The following is a 17962-nucleotide window of genomic DNA, read 5'->3' as shown; positions in this document are numbered from 1 at the left end:
TCAAATTGACAATAGTAACAACCTCTGCTATACACATCTGCTATACACATCTGCTCTTTAAATAGGACAAGACTGTTATCCAGAAAGTGGAAGAAAACGTAGCCAAGCAGGAAGTAGTACACAGGGAAAAGAATGAGACACTTGACATTACAAACGCTCCTCTTGAAGTTAAACATGCTCCTCCTCCTCCTCAGAATGGTGCTAGCACTTCACATCAGGCTAAAGCCGTAACAGATGCTCCAGCTAAAAAGGTTCCAGCAGACAATCTGCAAGCCCAGACAAAGCAGGATAACGGAAGGTCAGTATCACAGAACTGGTGTTTGGTGTTCCTTTTAAAAGAGGATTAAGAAGCTAGCAACTAAAATGCCTCAATAAAGGGGAGAATGGCTTGTTTGATTTGGTTTAGTGATGACTGGCTCATCAGTAGTAACGGAACTGGAATGGATGCTTTTCCTTGTGTTATCACTGTGCCTTTCCTTGATGGCACTGTCAACCTCAGAATTAGAATGATAACATACATGAATATGGGCACAAATGACCTGTGTCCCCGTGGATACATTTTTGGTGATGTATGTAGTTGTGTGAATGACATTATGAAAATCTGTTTAACAAAATGTAAATCTATCTAACTAAACTATCAGTTTTCATTTAGTGGCCTTCTCAAGATGGGTTACCATGCTGTGGTACTTGACGAGTTAAATCATATCTTAAGAAAAATGATTTGCATATCTTTTCACTGTCTATAACAATCTGTGTCTTCCACCAAGTAAGAGATAAGTCTGAAATATATTTCTGCTGTCTGTTTTTTAGTCTATACTCCACTGCTGAGTTTTTTTCAAATGGTTCATTCATTTATTTCCCTGGGGAGAGTTAATATCCTGCCATAACCATAATGACAAGTGAATATACCCTATAGAGAGTTTTTTTCTTAGCAGTGGGGCCCTTACTCTCATTTGTCTAACTGCAGCACAAAACACATCCCTTCCTTTAGAGGAAGGAGACTAGCTTTGGAAGTTTAATCCCACTCCTCTAAATGGATTTCTTTCTCTTGAGTCACAGGTAGAACTTTGGTTGCTAGCAGCATAGTCAGGCATCCTACCACTTTGCCAGCAAGCTGGCATATACTACTTCTATTTATATACCTTACTTCCTACTCAGCAGGAACATGATGAACTTTTGATAAAATGGGTTTGTTTGTTGCATTTCATGAAAAAAAATTAAATGATTAATGTTTAGGAGTCCCCATTTGCTGACTGTTTAACCTATTTTTACCTGGTCATTTTAAGGTGAATTATATCAGTTAAAACCAGTCCCTGTCTTTTTTCTCCTTCCATCATTATCAAGTCTCTGGAATACATGATGTCTTATGTATAGTAAATGGCTTTACTGAATACCTTCTGCTTTCCCTAAATGTCAATATGTTACCTAAAAAAAAATATGTGGTAGCTGCATTTCTTAACAAAGAAAAATGATATATCAGTGCTAAATATTTACTTGCGGGTTGTAGGAAAGGTAAAAGGACAGTTAAGAAAGAGGTATAACTAGCTGTTACATTATGAAAATTATTTACATAATGATCTTAAATTGTTGAAATTTTAAAGGAAGGAATATAAGATCTGATATTGTTAATCCTCGTTTATTCCTTATGTATGGGTTCCGAGCTCAGAACCAAGCCAGCCATTTTCCAAGCTCATGTCAGCTTCAAACTCTTGAGCTAAACTCCTACCCACAATTCCCCTCTCCCTGTTACCTCAGATTTCATTTGCTGTGTTGCCATCCGATCGTGTCAAGCTACTTCTCCTGAGCTAAGTACAGTCAATTGTTGTTTAATTGCTTTACAAATTCCTTTTCTGTCAGAAAAGTTAATATTTTATTGTCTCTTGCCCTATCGCATCTAGCGTTCATAATTTCAGGTTTTCTTCTCTGTCCTTTACTTACCCTTTTTACTGCGAGGTAATTTCTCCTTACCATCGTTGGTAATCCCTTTCTTTTCTTTTTTATACCTTCAGGTACTCTCTTGTACCATTGTTGGTACTTTTCTTTTTGTTAATATGGCAGATAAAAGGGTAGTCCGGGGTTTAAGCGGTGTTCTGATTGTGGACACAAACTGCCTACTTCTGATGTACACTCTTTATGTGTTTATTGTTTGGGAGCTTCCCATTTATCTGTTGAACCACCTTGTACTATATGTGAAAACTTTTCTAACAGAACTTTGTTAGAAAGGAAAAATAAGCTGATTCTGAAAGGACTTCTAAAATCTCCCTTTTCAGAGGCTATTTCTGGGTCAGAGGTCTCAACCCCTCCTAAAGCCCATAAGAAAATGCGTGTTTCTACTAAGGCTAAATCCTTGCCTTCATCCCTGGCTGGGGACTCTCAGCAACCAAAATCTGAAAGGCAAAAATTTCGGCTCCGGAGCTCTCTGTCAGCCCCAGTGCTTTCGGTGCCCAGACCTTCGGCACCGAAGCCTTTGGCTCTGTCCTCTCCTGCAGCCTACTGCATATTGGCACCGAGGGGCTCCTTGGTTCAGACCTTTACCACTGTATTGGCACCGACTGTTCAGTCAGTGCAGACCTTGACTGCGTCAGCTCTGAGATCTTCCTCGGAACCTAGGCCTTTATTACTGACTCCAGATGTTCTTCATTCCACATTGCTGCAGTCCTAACTATTGGGTAGTCCGCTGTCCAGTCGGCCCGAATACCAAAGTATATGGCTGACGTCGGTCAGGGCGCATTAGACTGACGTCAGTACGTCAGGGTACTAATGCGCATGACCGACGTCATATCCTCAGTCTTTTTTGCCGCATGGTCCGATGCAGAAGCAATTTTGCGAGTGCAGGTTGGCGTTCTGAAAATTTCTGAAGCCAGAGTTTCAGACCGAATCAAAGTTGGCTAAGTACCCCGTTGGGAATATTTTGGTTTTCTTGCCTCAGTATTTAACCGGATGTCAGATAGTGAATAACTGTATTTCTTGTGGGAAACAGATACCTCATAGGGATTACCATACTTTGTGTATACCTTGTTTAGGGCCTGAGCACGACGTTGTTGGATGCCGTTCTTGTGCTAGATTTAACAAATGCACTATTAAGAGAAGGTTAGACTGTGCCAGGTTAGTGTTTGGGAAGCGTTGTAACTATAAAATGCCGTCGGATGTTCCGGCCGGCTTCGCTAAAAACTAAGGACAAATTAGCAAAGCCTAGGGGAAGAACCGACAATTCCAGGCGTCGGTTCTTTAGAGGCTCAGTGGAGCCGGAGGTTTTGCCAGGTGTTTCTTTAGAGTCTCAGGGAGAGACTTTACTGTTACAGGATGTTTCCTCTCAGGAAGTAGGCCAGGCTGAGGGGCCTTCTCAGGTGGCTGTTCTTCCCTCACTTCCTAAGGTGGTTAGGGACTCCCCTTCTGTTTCCAAGGCTTCCTTAAGGGGCAGGCCAAGTTTTGCTTCAGTGGGGGTTTCTCCTACTGCTTCAGGGTCTTTGCCTAAGAAACATATGCTTAAAATGGCAGAGGATTTGATTACTATGATAAGGGGTTCTATGCCCCCTCCTGATAAGAGGCCTAGGGTGGAACCTGAGCTTGAGAGTTTTGAGCAATGCTCGGAGGCTTCTGAGTCTTCTGAAGACTTGCAGGAGTTCCCTCCTTATTCTGATTCTGATGTGGATGATTCTACTCCGTCTGCTTCTCCTCCTGAGGATTTTTCATTTTCAGAGACTTTGCATTCCATGAGGGAGCATTTTAAATGGGAAGGCCAAGATTTCTCTGATTCCAGGAAAAGGCTTAGGGAGTTCTTGTTTTACCCCAGCATAGGCCTTTAGCTATACCTCCTGTTTTGAATGTGGTGGAAGATGTTTTTGCAGAGGCTTCCCTGAACCCTGATTCTTTGCCTCCTGCCCCTGTTAAACCGGATAGATATTATAGGGTGCCTGAAGCTCATAAGTATCTTTTAAGAGTCCTAGGGCAGACCCGAAACTGTCTCTCAGGGGCCTAAAGGTGTAAAGGCCTCAGTTGTTAAAAATCCTGTCCCTCCTGATAAAGAGGCAAGGGCTTTGGATAGATGGGGAAAGAAAGTGTATACTTCTTCCACTTTAGCCATGAGGGCGTTGAATTGCCAGTTCCACATGTTAAAATATCAGAATTATCTTCTTTCACAGTTGAAATCTAAGGTGTATGCTCTAGCGGAAGGTATTGACTGTAAAGAGTTGCAGGATTTAGTTCATGTGTCTGAACAAGTGGGTAAACATTCCTTGCAATGTGGTTTTGATGCTGTACAGGCCTCCTCCAGGGTGGCTGCCACTGGTTCTGTTCTTCGTACACACGCCTGGTTGAGAGATCAGAATTTAGCTGAGCATGTTAAGACAAGAATTTTGGATGCTCCTTTGCAGTCTGATGTGTTGTTTGGTTCGCCGGTGGAAGCAGTTTTGAAGAAAATGGAGGACAAGGCTAAATCTATGCAAACTGTTAAAGATTTTTTGCAGGTACAGCCTCCGAAGTTTAGTAGAAATTGGCCTGCTAAGGGTTGGACTTATCCTGCTTATGATTCCCAGTCATGGGGTAGGTCTAGACGTGGTAGGGGCAGAGCTCAGGGTTCCTTTAGGCCTAGGACAGGGAGTTCACCTGCTCAGACTTCTGGTGAGGGCAGGGGTCAGTCCTTTCGTAAGCAGACCCAATGACCTGCCTTTTCAGCTGCCAGTTCATTCTCGCCTGGCAGCACCGTTGGGAGGAAGGCTGTCTCTTTTCAAAGAAAATTGGGATTTAATTACCCAAGACAGATGGGTTCTGGATATCATTCACCACGGTTACAGGTTTTATTTCCATACCTTGCCTCCTTTCAAAGGCATGCCAGACATTCCTCCTCTGCAAAGACAAGAGGCGCACAAGCAAATTTCTCTGTTACTCCAAATAGGGGCCATTCAGCCAGTTCCTGTGCCAGAAAGGGGCCTAGGATTTTATTCTCGCCTGTTCCTAGTACCAAAGAAGGGGAACACGTGGAGACCAATTTTGGATTTATCTATCCTCAACACTTATCTGGACATTCCCAAGTTCAAAATGTTGACGTTACAACAGCTTTTACCTTTACTGGGCAAAGATCACTGGATGGTAACTTTAGATCTCAAGGAAGCTTACCTTCATGTGCCTATAAGATTAAGTTGCAGAAAGTATCTGCGTTTTCGAGCTGGAAGTTCTCATTATCAGTTCTCTGCATTGCCCTTTGGCTTATCTACTGCGCCCAGAGTATTCACGAAAGTTCTGGCTCCAGTGATAGCTTACTTCAGGCTAAAAGGGATTCAAATCTACCCTTACTTGGACGATTGCCTGATTCTGGCTCAAGAAAAGGAAAACCTTCTACAGCATCTGGAATATGTCATAGCAGTGCTAAGATGCCTAGGGTATTCTGTGAACGAAATAAAGTCCAGTCTAGTACCCTCTCAAGACATGTGCTTTCTGGGTGTGAGACTGAATACAGCAGCCCAGATGGCCTTTTTAACCCCGGACAAACAAAAGAATCTTTCCAGTTACTTCCATCAACTATCTCTTCAGTCCGGGCTGACTGCAAGGACAGTCCTTCAAGCCTTAGGGTTCATGGCATCTTGTATTCTGGTGCTTCCCAATGCCAAACTGCATATGAGGAAGCTACAATGGTATCTCAAAAATGTATGGACACAGCACTGCCAGGATTTGGACACTGTCATTCAAATAATACCTTGCATTCAAAGGAATTTTTGTGGTGGGCTCAGGAATGTCACCTAAACAAGGGACTCTCTGTGACCCGCCAGAGGCGAGTCAGATTCTAACGACAGATGCCTCAGACATTGCTTGGGAGCTCATCTAAATGGAAAGTGGATACAAGACAAGTGGCCTGCCAGACTACAGCATCTACATATCAACATGAAAGAGATGTTAGCAGTTCAATTTGCATTAATGGCTTTCAAGGAGTTACTTCTTCCAGGGCAGGTGTTGATTCTAACAGACAACACAACTGTCATGTGGTACATCAACAAACAAGGGGGAACACATTCTTACCCATTGTGCAGGCAAGCAATGATTTTATGGGAGACTGCGCTCAGCTTGCAACTAACTCTTCTGGCAAGGTTTCTGCCGGCAGCACAGAACTCCTTAGCAGATGTGTTAAGCAGACAAATCATGGATCCCCACGAGTGGAAACTGGATCTTCATGTATTTCAAAAATTGACAGTGTCATGGGAACTCCAGACATAGATCTGTTCGCTTCTCCACTAAACCACCAGCTGCCAAAGTTTTGCACAAAGATGTTTCATCACACAGCTTGGAAAGTGGACGCTCTTTCTTTCAGTTGGAAAAATCTTCATGTGTATGCGTTTCCACCTCTGCCTCTTCTTCCAAAAGTGCTTCTAAAGGTCAGACAAGACAAGCCAAGGATGATTTTAATAGCTCCAGATTGGCCTCGGCAGCACTGGTACCCATTGCTGAGGAGTCTGGTAAAGAAGCCTCCATGGCCTTTACCCTTGATTCCACACCTGTTGTCTCAGAGAGAAGGTCACCTGCTCAATGTCAAACTTCACTCTCTTCATCTAACAGCATGGCATATTCTGTCTTGAAAGGCAGCAGGTCTCAACTTCCTCAACAAGTTTTAAATGTGATTATGGAAGCCAGGAGACCTAGTACAAGAAAAGTGTACGCAGAGAAATGGAAGAGATTTTTATTTTGGAGTGCAGCAAACAATTTGGAGATTTCAGAGCCAAATTTGAGTGTGGCTCTTCAATATCTTACTGAGTTATTGGACAAAGGTTTGTCTTTCTCTTCCATTAAGATTCATGCTGCAGCAATTTCAGCTCACTATGATTGTGACCCACCATTGTTTTCGCATCCTTTGTTCAAGCAATTTCTTAGAGGGGCAAAGAATATAAGACCCCCACGTAGAGCTCCTACTCCTGCTTGGGATCTCAATTTTGTGTTGGAGAAACTTACTCTACAACCTTTTGAGCCTGCGGCTACTGCTGAATTGAAATACTTGTCTTGGAAGACTGCTTTTTTGTTGGCCATTACTTCTGCAAGAAGGGTTTCTGAGTTACAGGCCCTTATGGCAGTGGAACCTTTTTTGATTTTTCATAAGGATAGGGTATCTTTACGCACTAACCCTTCCTTTATGCCTAAGGTGGTTTCTAGTGTGGCTTTAAACCAAACTATTCATTTGCCTACTTTTTATGCAGATCCCCAAAATAAAGGGGAAAGGATTTTGCACACTTTAGATGTACACAGGCAATTGCGTTATTATTTGAGCAGGACTAAAGATTTTAGGCAGTCTCAGCAGTTGTTTATTTCTTTTGCTTTGAGTTCTCAGGGCAAGCCTGTGTCAAAACAAACTATTTCTAGATGGATTGGGTGTTGCATTTCATTTTGTTATTCCCATCATGGCAAGGAAATTCCAGCTGGGATTAGGCCTCATTCCACTAGGGCTACTGCCACTTCAACAGCATTTCTAAGGGGGGTGGCAACTAAGGATATTTTGGAGGCAGCTACTTGGAGTTCAGTGCATACTTTCTCTAAGCATTATCACCTTCCTCTCTACTCTAAGTCTAGGGCTGGTTTTGCCACTGCTATTTTGCAAGGCATGTTGTCAGTTCCTGCTTCCTTATGATTTGCCAGCCTCCCTTACCTCTGCTTTGGGATTCTACCCAATAGTTAGGACTGCAGCAATGTGGAATGAAGAACATAGTACAGTTTTGTACCTACCATAAATGTAGATGTTCGAGGATCCACATTGCTGCAGTCCAATTTACCCTCCCTCCTTCCCCTCTGTGTTTAGGGGTGGTTGTGCAGGTGAGGTTATATTTTGCTATTTTTGTATATTCTGTATATATATGTATATATTTTGATGCAGGTATGTTGGGAGTGTTTGGTTTTTGGCCTTATCTTTTCAGGGTCTTCTGACATCTGGGGCAAGAAAAGACTGAGGATATGACGTCGGTCATGCGCATTAGTACCCTGGCGTACTGACGTCAGTCTAATGCGCCCTGACCGACGTCAGCCATATACTTTGGTATTCGGGCCGACTGGACAGCGGACTACCCAATAGTTAGGACTGCAGCAATGTGGATCCTCGAACATCTACATTTATGGTAGGTACAAAACTGTACTTTTTGTTGGTTCTAGTTTTGGCACCGACAACCACTTCGGCACTGATCCCTGTGTCGGTGCAGACAATGACATTGGCACCGATGACCCCTTCGGTGCAGACTACAGTAGTTCAGTCTTTCTTGGCACCGTTCTCCTCAGTGCAATCAGATGAGATGGGCACCAAGTCTGCCTCCTTTGTGGACAGGCCTGTTTCTCTCTCAGTCTCGGTGAGGTCCACTAGAAGTCTTTCTGAACCTGATGTTTTGCATCTTGTGGACCAGGCATTCTTGGCCAAAGGTATTCCACTCCCCAGGAACTATCCTTCCTTGGGAGGTGATCACCCATCTCCAAAGACACCTTCTTATTCTCTTCCTTCATTGCCTTTGAAATCCATGGATATAGTACAGTCTTCCCCTTCTGCAGTTCCCTTTATGGATCTCACTAAAGAACCGCAGTTGCCTTCATGGCAGGAAAGTTTTGCTATGACCCAGGATGTCAGCTGTGATACGCATAGCTTGCTGCTCTACAGCCATCCAGGGACTCCGAGTCGGCAGGCTGAGCTACTTAGGAGAGGAGTGCCCCTTGTTCTCGACATACACTCCTCTCTGGGTGGACCAGCCTTCCAACTGATGGAGAAGGCTTTCGCTGCTGCTGGCAATACTGGACTGTCTATATGTCCGCCCTCCTCTGGTACACTGGTTTCACAAGTCGCACCTAGCAGACACCGGGTGCAAGGGCCTCAGGAATCCCCTTTTCCGTTGTCTTCCCCAGCTTCTTCTGCTGAGGAGGTCCACCGGAAAAGTTTGTGTAAGAGGAAGCACATGGACTCCACAGAGGAGTCTTTCACCGAAGACACAGATTTCAATGAGGGGAGGGATCCCCTTGGTCACCCTCTGAGGTATCCTTTGGCGATATCCTTGAAATCCTGAAACAGAGAGGTGACTGGCAGCCCTCTAATCTGACCCCTGAGGAATCTGTGTTCTTGCAGGCTTTTCGCACCCGGCCCCCTACCTCCTGGGTTACTCCACCTGCTGATGAACTTATCAAGTTCATCGTTCAGCATACTTGGAAGGCCCCTGATACTGTTGAAGTTATTCCCCGGAGGCCTGATAAGATCTTGTCCCCTCCTGCTTCAGATCCCCATTGGTCCAAAGGTCTTCCTGTAGATGCTTTGGTGGTGGCGGCTGCAACAAAAAAGGATCAGGCAGAAGAAGAAAGCCAGACTGTCCATCCACCTAACAGAGAGTCTCGGGCCCTGGACAGAATAGGGAAGTGCACTTTTGCTTCAGTGACCTTTGCTATCAGGTCCCTGAATTATATGGCACATTTTACCAGGCTTCAAAGGGATCTGGTCTCTGAACTCTCTGAAACATTGTCTGGTGCAGTGTCTGATGAGGTCTGTGACAAAGTGGCCTCTCAGCTAGCCACCATTGAGTCTATATCTAAATCCTCTATGCGATTGATATCTCATGCATCAGAAGGAGCAGCTAGAGTGGCGGGTTCAGCAGCGGTCTTGAGATGACATGCCTGGATGCGCTTGTGCAACTTTGCAGAACCTTTTAAGTCTTCCTTTCATAATGCCCCCATTGAGCCCTCCTCATTGTTTGGGCCCAAAGTTAAAAGCACACTGGCCAGATGTGAACAAGACGGTAAGACCCTTTCTGCCATAGGTGTCCATTATTCTTCCCCTCAATGTGCTTTCTCCCGAAACCAAAAGAGTGGGAAGACATGGTTCAAGAAATTGCAGGGTCCTTTCTGTGACACACAGGCCGAGTTTTCCCCCAGAGGCAGAGAGGGAAACTCACAGGGAAGATGCTCCTTTCCGGGCAGAGGGGGACTGCGTAACCAGGGTTCCAGGGATTCTTTCCCTGGTCAATCCTACCAGTGCTCCTGAAGAGCAGCCCAACTCCTTTCCTCTGGAGGTGGTTGGGGGACATTTCTCCTTGTACCCTTCTGCCTGGCTAACCATGACCACCAATTCTTGGGTACAAAGGATCATAACCAGAGGTTATCATATCCCCTTCGATCTTTGTCCCGTTCTGTCAAAAAATCTTCCTGACGTTCCACCCAGTCAAAGGGAAAAAGCAGCACTAGAGATAGAAACGCTGCTAAGAAAGAGAGTCATCCAAATAGTCTCTCCAGACCAGATAGGATCCGGATTCTACTCAAGATTATTTTTGGTGCCAAAGAAAACTGGGGACTGGAGACCAATTTTGGACCTCAGTGTATTGAACAAGTTTGTGAGAGTACAAAAATTCTGGATGGTCACTATACAGTCTATACTCCCGCTTTTGGAAAAAGATGATTGGATGTGCTCTATAGATCTTCAAGATGCATACTACCACATAAAGGTGGACAGGCCATCAAGAAGATTTCTGCGTTTCCGTGAGGGAGCCAGTCACTACCAGTTCAGAGTACTGCCCTTCAGACTCTCTACAGCCCCCAGAGTGTTCACAAAGTGCATGGCAGTTGTCACAGCTCACTTGCGACTTCAAGGATTCCAGGTGTTTCCGTACCTAGACGACTGGCTCATATCCACCCCCACCAGACATCTACTGGAAAAAGCCCTAGCATACTCTCTTCCTTGCTGCTCAAAGGCTAGGCATAACCATAAACTGGAAAAAATCCCATCTCAGTCAGCAGAATTCATAGGGGTTATCTTGGACACAAAAAAACTGCAGAGTGGCTATTCCAGAGCACAGAATTTTAAGGATAAAGCAACAACTAATTCCAATCCTTTCAAAGGAAAAATCCATGGCTCACTCGGTTCTACAGCTATTAGGTTCCATGGCAGCCTCCATCACCATTGTTCCCCTGGCCAGGTTTCACATGAGGCTTCTACAATGGCTACTGTTCAGCCAATGGTATCCTTTTCAGCATACTCTTTCAGACATGATTCGAGTAACCCACAGGTGCAAACAGGATTTAAATTGGTGGATGACACACAATCTTTCTCAATGGTCTTGCCCGTTTCCCCCCAGCAACCCAAGGCTACAGTGACCACGGATGCCTCCCTGATGGGATGGGGGGGCTATGTCAGGGACAGACTGTCCAAGGCACTTGGTCCCAACTGGAGGCCCATCTGCATATAAATGTTCCAGAGCTGAGGGTGGTGCTTCTGGCATTGCAAGCATTGCATCCCCTGCTGCCGTCTGGGACAATTGTGATTCAATCAGACAACATGGTGGTGGTCTGGTACATCAACAAGCAAGGTGGAACCAAATCTTACCCCCTTTGTCGAGAGGCCATGAGGATATGGCAATGGGCGATGGCTACCAACCGTTTCCTTCTAGCAACGCACATTCCCGGGAGTTCCAACGTGATAGCAGACAGACTCAGCAGGTGCATTCTGCAACCTCATGAGTGGTCCCTGAATCCCTTGATAGCGACAGAGATCTTCAACCACTGGGGCCGTCCTTGCTGCGACCTCTTTGCATCCCCGGCCAACTACAAATGCAGCAACTATTTTGCCCTGATCCCCCTCCCCAGGACAGTCACCCAAGGACGCTCTAGTCCATGACTGGCCCTCGGGTCTTCTCTTTGCATTTCCTCCCTTTCCTCTCATTCCCCATTTTCTGAAGAAAGCCCGGCAGTTGAAGGGCAAGGTAATCCTCATAGCACCATATTGGCCATGACAGATTTGCTTCCCATTCCTTTGGCCTCACCTACTAGATCGACCATGGATCCTCCATCCAATCCTGGAGTTGATCTCACACCCACAGAACCTGATTCATCCCAACCTGAACAGCCTGAAGCTAACGGCTTGGCTACTCCAATTCCCTTGATTGCCAGGCAGAATGATCTTTCTTTACCAGTACGTGATAGTCTCATTGTTTCTCATAAGTCCTTGACAAGAATTACTTATCTGAGCAAGTGAAAAGATTTACCTGTTGGCTGAAAGATAAACAAGTAGACCCTTTTTCAGCACCAGTGTCGATAATACTAGACTATCTGGCCGACCTGTTTCAATCGGGTCTATCGGCCTCTACCATTAGAGTTCATTTGGCTGCAATTTCTAATTTTCATGAGGGTGTCCAAGATTCCTCTCTTATGTCCCATAAATTGTGCAAGACCTTCATAAAAGGTGTGAATCATCTGAAGCCACCTTTTTAGAGAACCTATTCAACATTGGGATTTATCATTAGTTCTACAAGCTCTGACAATGGCACCTTTTGAACCAGCCTCTTCTTGCGGCCTCAAGTATTTGTCATGAAAAACCTTGTTTTTGGTCGCTATTACTTCTGCCAGACATATTTCTGAACTTCAAGCTTTATGTATCAAGAGTCCATACTTGATTTTTCATAGAAATAGATTGTCTCTGAGAACTAATCTGTCATTTCTGCCTAAAGTGAGCTCTGAAATGTCCATTAATCAAGCCATTGAATTGCCAGTTTTCTTTCCCAACCATTCAAACAGAGGACAGTATTGCCTATATACCCTTGATATACACAGGCAAATCCATTTTTACCTAAACAGGACTAAACCCTTTCGTAAATCTGACCAGTTATTTTTGGCCTTTTCTGGACCTAGATTAGGATTGGCTGTTGCTAAGGTCACATTAGCTAGATGGTTGAAGGACTGTGTGACCTTTATTTACACACAACGTAATATCTCGTTGCCTACTACCATGAAAGCTCATTCAACAAGGTCGGTGGCAACTTCTGCTGCCTTCCATGCCAGAGCTTCTTTACATGACATCTGTGCAGCTGCAACTAGGGCTACACCTCATACCTTCATCAATCATTACAAATTGGATTTGGCCTCCAGGGGAAGAGCATCTTTCGGTTCTATGGTGCTCAGGAATATCCTTCCATGAGAGTCTCCCAGGAATAGAGGTAGCTGGGGACTCTGTCCCATACGTAAGGAATGAACGAGGATTAACAATATCAGATAAAGAAGTTATGTCTTACCATAACGTTCCATCTGTATTGTTGATCCTCGTTCAGTCATTACGACCCTCCCTGCTTTCCTCTCCTATGGTTTCTAGTGGATCTCACCATCCAGTTCTCTTAGGTTATTTGACCAGAGGTAGCCTCTACCTTCTTTAACTTGCAAACTCAATCTGAGGTAACAGGGAGAGGGGAATTGTGGGTAAGAGTTTAGCTCGAGAGTTTGAAGCTGACGCAAGCTTGGAAAATGGCTGGCTTGGTTCCGAGCTTGGAACCAATACCCATACGTAATGACTGAACGAGGATCAACAATACAGATGGAACGTTATGGTAAGACATAACTTCTTTTTCAGCAATATTATATATTAAACAATGGTTCAAAACTAGAGAAATAATTTAAAAGAAAGAGACTAGGTATGGAGTGTCAATTAATATCAGTAATTTAAATTTTCCATATTAAGCAGTCAAGCAGTGTAGAAAGAATGAACTGGCACAGCTGAGCATGAGGCAGTGAAAGTAGGACTGCAGGCTAATGATCATTGTTTTAACCACACAGCTTAATGTATGACAGCTGTCAGTAAAGAAATCCACGATGGATATGCCACATGCTTAGACAATCCAGACATAGTAACAGGTCACCAAATAAAGGGAACAGCTACTGTGATATATGTTGACAAGACCTGGAGGCATGCCTTCCAATCTTGCCTGACTGCATCCCTGAATGTTCCACTAGTTTGTTTTCTGCCATGCCCCACTACCACCAGAGGCATGTCTGCTGCATCTCTTGCAGGTAAGTGCATTGACTCTCCTGCCAACCTTCCTGGAGGTAAGTGCATTGCATTTCCTGCCACCTCTCTAGGAGGTAAGTTAAATGTTTCTCCTGACAACCCTCCTGGAGTTATGTGCATTGCATCCCCTGTCAGCCATCTTCCAGGTAAGTGCATTGTATCTCCTGCAAGATCACCTACAGAAAGGTCCATTGTGAGTCATGCCAGCACACCAGATGGCAAGACCATTGCATCTCCTGCCAGCCCACCTAGTGGTAAGTGCATTGTGTCTTCTGCATAATAATGTAATAATAAAATAATGCATTAATAATGTAAGCCTGTTGCTAAAATTAACTGTCAGGTGCCATAGGTGCTCAGCTCATGCTCAACAAATTAGGCATAATCCCATAGCAGTAATATAGATCTGCTGGTGATGAGGAGCCTGGAAGTGCAACTTGCAAGAAACTACTCTGATCCTTGGGATTAGTTCCATAATTCACCCAGCCATGGGTTAGTGGGCTTGCTCTGAGACATACCCTCCCTGGGTCTCTCCTGAGTTCCACAGCATCTGCAATCAGAGGTTGAGGTCAGATGATGAGTCTTTCCACATAAATAATCATGGCACAAGACATGGACATCAAACATTTGTCTGGCATCTGGTAACAGCTTGAATAGTGTGTGTGTATTGCTGCAACATTATGGAATATATCTGATGCCATTGTGAAGCCCTGAGCAGAATCCCCGCTCCTCTGTGCCACTGTCACATCTTCACACTTATAAGAGGCCATGCACAAGTTCACTCCTGGAGCTGGGAAGGGGAAGAATGAGAGTCCCTCTCAGTATTCTGTGAAGATTTGAGAAGACCTGGAAGACAAAATGGATAACAGCAGTGAATTTGCCATCCTTCCAACTCTTTCCTGGACATCTCCTCCATTGGAGAGTCCTTGAATTTTAGGAGATCCTCAATGGAATGGTATTAGGCTCCATTCCATTTTCCCATTAAAACATAAGAATATCTGGAGAAAAGTCCAGTCTCCATGGATGCCACTTTTGTAATCTGAAAGTACCCACATTCTGTTTCTGCAGTCAGATGATGTTTTACAACCTCCCCCGGCCATTCACCTGTATGATCTCATCAAACCTGCATAGGTCACAAAAACCCTCAACTACTCATCTCTCCTTTCCACATTAGAGTCCTCTGTAATTGAACCAGTTCTGGAAGAGTTTGCAGACCACCTTGATTCATGGCTTAAGGAGGATCTAGTTATGTTTCTGTCCATTTCTTCTGCAGTGGGCTTTCATGTAACCCACTGCATTCTTGACTGTGCTGACACAGTGATCAGAGGTGCAAGCTCACATATGTACCAATACAGAGTGGCGTGGATGAGATTGTCCTTTTTCAAGGAGGAACTCAGAAATTCTAGTCTTCCATTTAAAATGGAATGGCTCTTTATCCAAGAATCTGGACTCTCAAGACATGATGGACGGCATCTTAAGGAGGAATTGGAACCACACCATTATGGTGGACCTCTGTGATCCCTCTGTACCACTTCTCTCATCTTCTTCCACATCCAGCCATCAACAAACAGGAAGATGCTTCTTCAAAACCTGATGAAGACTCTAGTGTCACATCATCTTGCATCCTCCTCTTATGTCAACCAGGTGTCTCAAACAGATGGCCCCACCAGCCCAACCACAGCAGTCCTGCCTATGATCTTTGTCTGTTCATAGAGGGTCAGTTCTCATGTCCTTCATTTTGATAACTGCTGCAGTATCCCAAGTTATATGGATTATATCCTGCATAGAATATAACAGTCAGCCAGCTTCCAAAGCTTCAGGGCACCTTCCACACATTCAAACTGTTAGTCATCTTGAGCTGAACTGATTAAAAAGACAGGTTAGGGTGCCAAGCCCTTCAGAGTTTTCCTGCTGTTCCTCTGTGGGCTTTTCAGGATTAACTGTCAGCTTGTGCTGTTCCATTGCTAGGCATGTACGTTCCATTTGAAGAAAAAACTTCTGCATATTATTTTTAATGTTTTAACTTAATTTCCTTGATGGGAGAGTATGTTTAAAACTAGGAATATATATTTTTATTGACTGTTACATGGCTTTGCTGTACTTTTCACAGTTTAAAAGTAGATGTAGACATTCTAAAAACATTTTTTCCTGTGGAGAAACTCTGTTTAAATTACTTTTTTGTGGGATGACAAAGTGTATTGGAATACTTTTTACTGAGATTTTATTGGGAAAAGTGACTCTATACTACTTTTGAAATTTTACTGGCTTGTGCTGCTTAGTTTCCTTGGGAAAGAGGCAACATTTTCAGCTTGACCATGTAACAAACTACTGGTTCCATGATCAGTCCATCTTCCAGCCACAAAAAAAAAAAAAAAAAGTAACTAAGTAGCATTTAACACCACAACATTTATTTATTTATTTGCTCTTATATTTATCCTTTTTGTTGACATGGGTTAGTTTTACTAGGATACTGGCCTCTTTTCGGGGGGGGGGGTACCAGAAGTGATATTTATTCTACTAGGGGGAAATTTGACCATGGTATTGGGAACTTCCCCTTCTCTTCTTGGTAGGTGCTGTGGGATCTTTTACATCCATCAGAGCTGCCAAAGACTCAAGCAGATGGAACCTCAGTTTGAAGACTCATCTGAAGGGCAACACATTCAGGAGCGCAGCACCCCCTTATGCTGCACTGCACTGTCAATGATAGATCTAGCTAGTGTGGGAATAGAACCCACAGCCTTTAGCACCAAAGGGAATGTGCTATCTGTTGCACCACTGACACTAGCAATTTGAATCAGCTGCAGGTCGGTGACTGCTGTGGCCAAAGCAGGTTCCTCAGACCACTCATTTTTTCCCCTGATCCTTCTGGTCTTGATCTGAAGCCACTATGGACCGGAGATTAGCCATGTCCTCTGTGGCTGTTAGGGTCCCCTTAATAAGCAAGGGAAAGCCACTTTTGTTAGTACTGGGAAAAGGGACAGGGATGTTGCCACTGTTTAACCAGAATGTTGTATCATTCCAGGAGAAGCCATTGCTGCTATAAAAACCCTGTTTGCCCTAATTTTGCAGTCAAAAAGAAACAGAAAACTAAACATTTATCTTTTCCTGCTCCAGTTTCACTGGGCAGTAGTTTATTAAGTCTGGCTCCAGGTCTCATATAGACTATTGAACCTTGTTGTCAGGTGTTTTCTGGTAAGAGAAAAAAACATTCCTCTCTTCCAGAACAAGTAAAAGAAACTGAATTTGGAGAAGATTGTGATGAGACCGATACAGTTTTTTTCCTCAGAATTCTGATTCAGACCCAGAATGTGACAGTGTTTTCAGTCAGAGAACACAGAGATTTCTCAGTCCCTCAGAAAATATTATGAAATCTTACAACTGGAACACCCATAAACTCCTCCCATCCCCCAGTGCTGTCAGCATTTGAGGATGTGTTTGCTGCACCTAAAGAAGGCAGAATGAACAACGTTCCTCAGTCTTTCAGATTTCTATATATTCATCCCAGACCTGACCCATCAGCTATAACTTTTGTAAATTCTAATCCTTCCTTACAAGGATGGTAAAACAATTGCTAAGTCTGGGAAAAACTGTATGCTTCTGTAACTTTAATTTTTAGAATTTTGAACTGTTGGGCTCATATGTTAGAGTTTATTCTGATTAATTGTGAAAGTATGAGGAATACTTTATCTGCAGTTCCTTCCTATGAGGAAAATCTGCTTTGTGTGGTTTAGTTTCTTCTGTTTCTCAGGTCACTGCTCATTGTTGAAAGTGTGTTTATGACTGTAGATACCACGTTGGGCTGTTGCCACTGGTACTGTGTTGAGGAAGTTAGGCTGGCTGAATTCTTAGAACCTTTCAGAGGATGTAAAAATTATATTTTGAATTCACCTTTGGATAAATACTGAATTGTAGACCCTCTGCTGCAGAGGTTCTCAAAAATGTGACAAGAGGGTTAAGGGGAACCTCTCAGATTTTTCAGTCTTCCTTGTTTAAATTTTCCAAGGTATTTTTTTCTCTCTTATCCAGTTTTGGCAAGAAACAACACAGGCTCAACAAACTGCTGGCAAGCAGACATTTAAAAATCAATGGCAGTGAAATCTAAAAAAAGAAAGCAGGAAACCCCCAGAACAAAGAACAGCCAAATAGATCAGAATGACTATGTAAGGGCCTTGATCCCCCATCTGACATCCGTCCTACCCTGAC

The 17962-nt window shown here is 43.8% G+C and overlaps 1 protein-coding gene across 1 annotated transcript in view; it reads left to right on the top strand.

The window, feature by feature from the left end:
• The window catches only part of LOC122811495 (protein FAM71B-like), a 703144-nt gene that overhangs the window by 595214 nt on the left and 89968 nt on the right, over window positions 1–17962 (top strand). Inside the window, exon 5 of the mRNA XM_044083371.1 lies at window positions 66–298. Within this exon, the coding sequence (XP_043939306.1) occupies window positions 66–298 (233 nt within the window). The remainder of the gene's footprint in view (window positions 1–65; window positions 299–17962) is intronic.

The sequence above is a fragment of the Protopterus annectens genome, chromosome 9.part0 (assembly GCF_019279795.1).
Source record: "Protopterus annectens isolate FY-2018-M chromosome 9.part0, PAN1.0, whole genome shotgun sequence".
Lineage (NCBI taxonomy): Eukaryota > Metazoa > Chordata > Ceratodontiformes > Protopteridae > Protopterus > Protopterus annectens.
The sequence above is the reverse complement of the archived record's forward strand: the minus strand, read 5'-3'. Positions and strand labels throughout refer to the sequence as shown.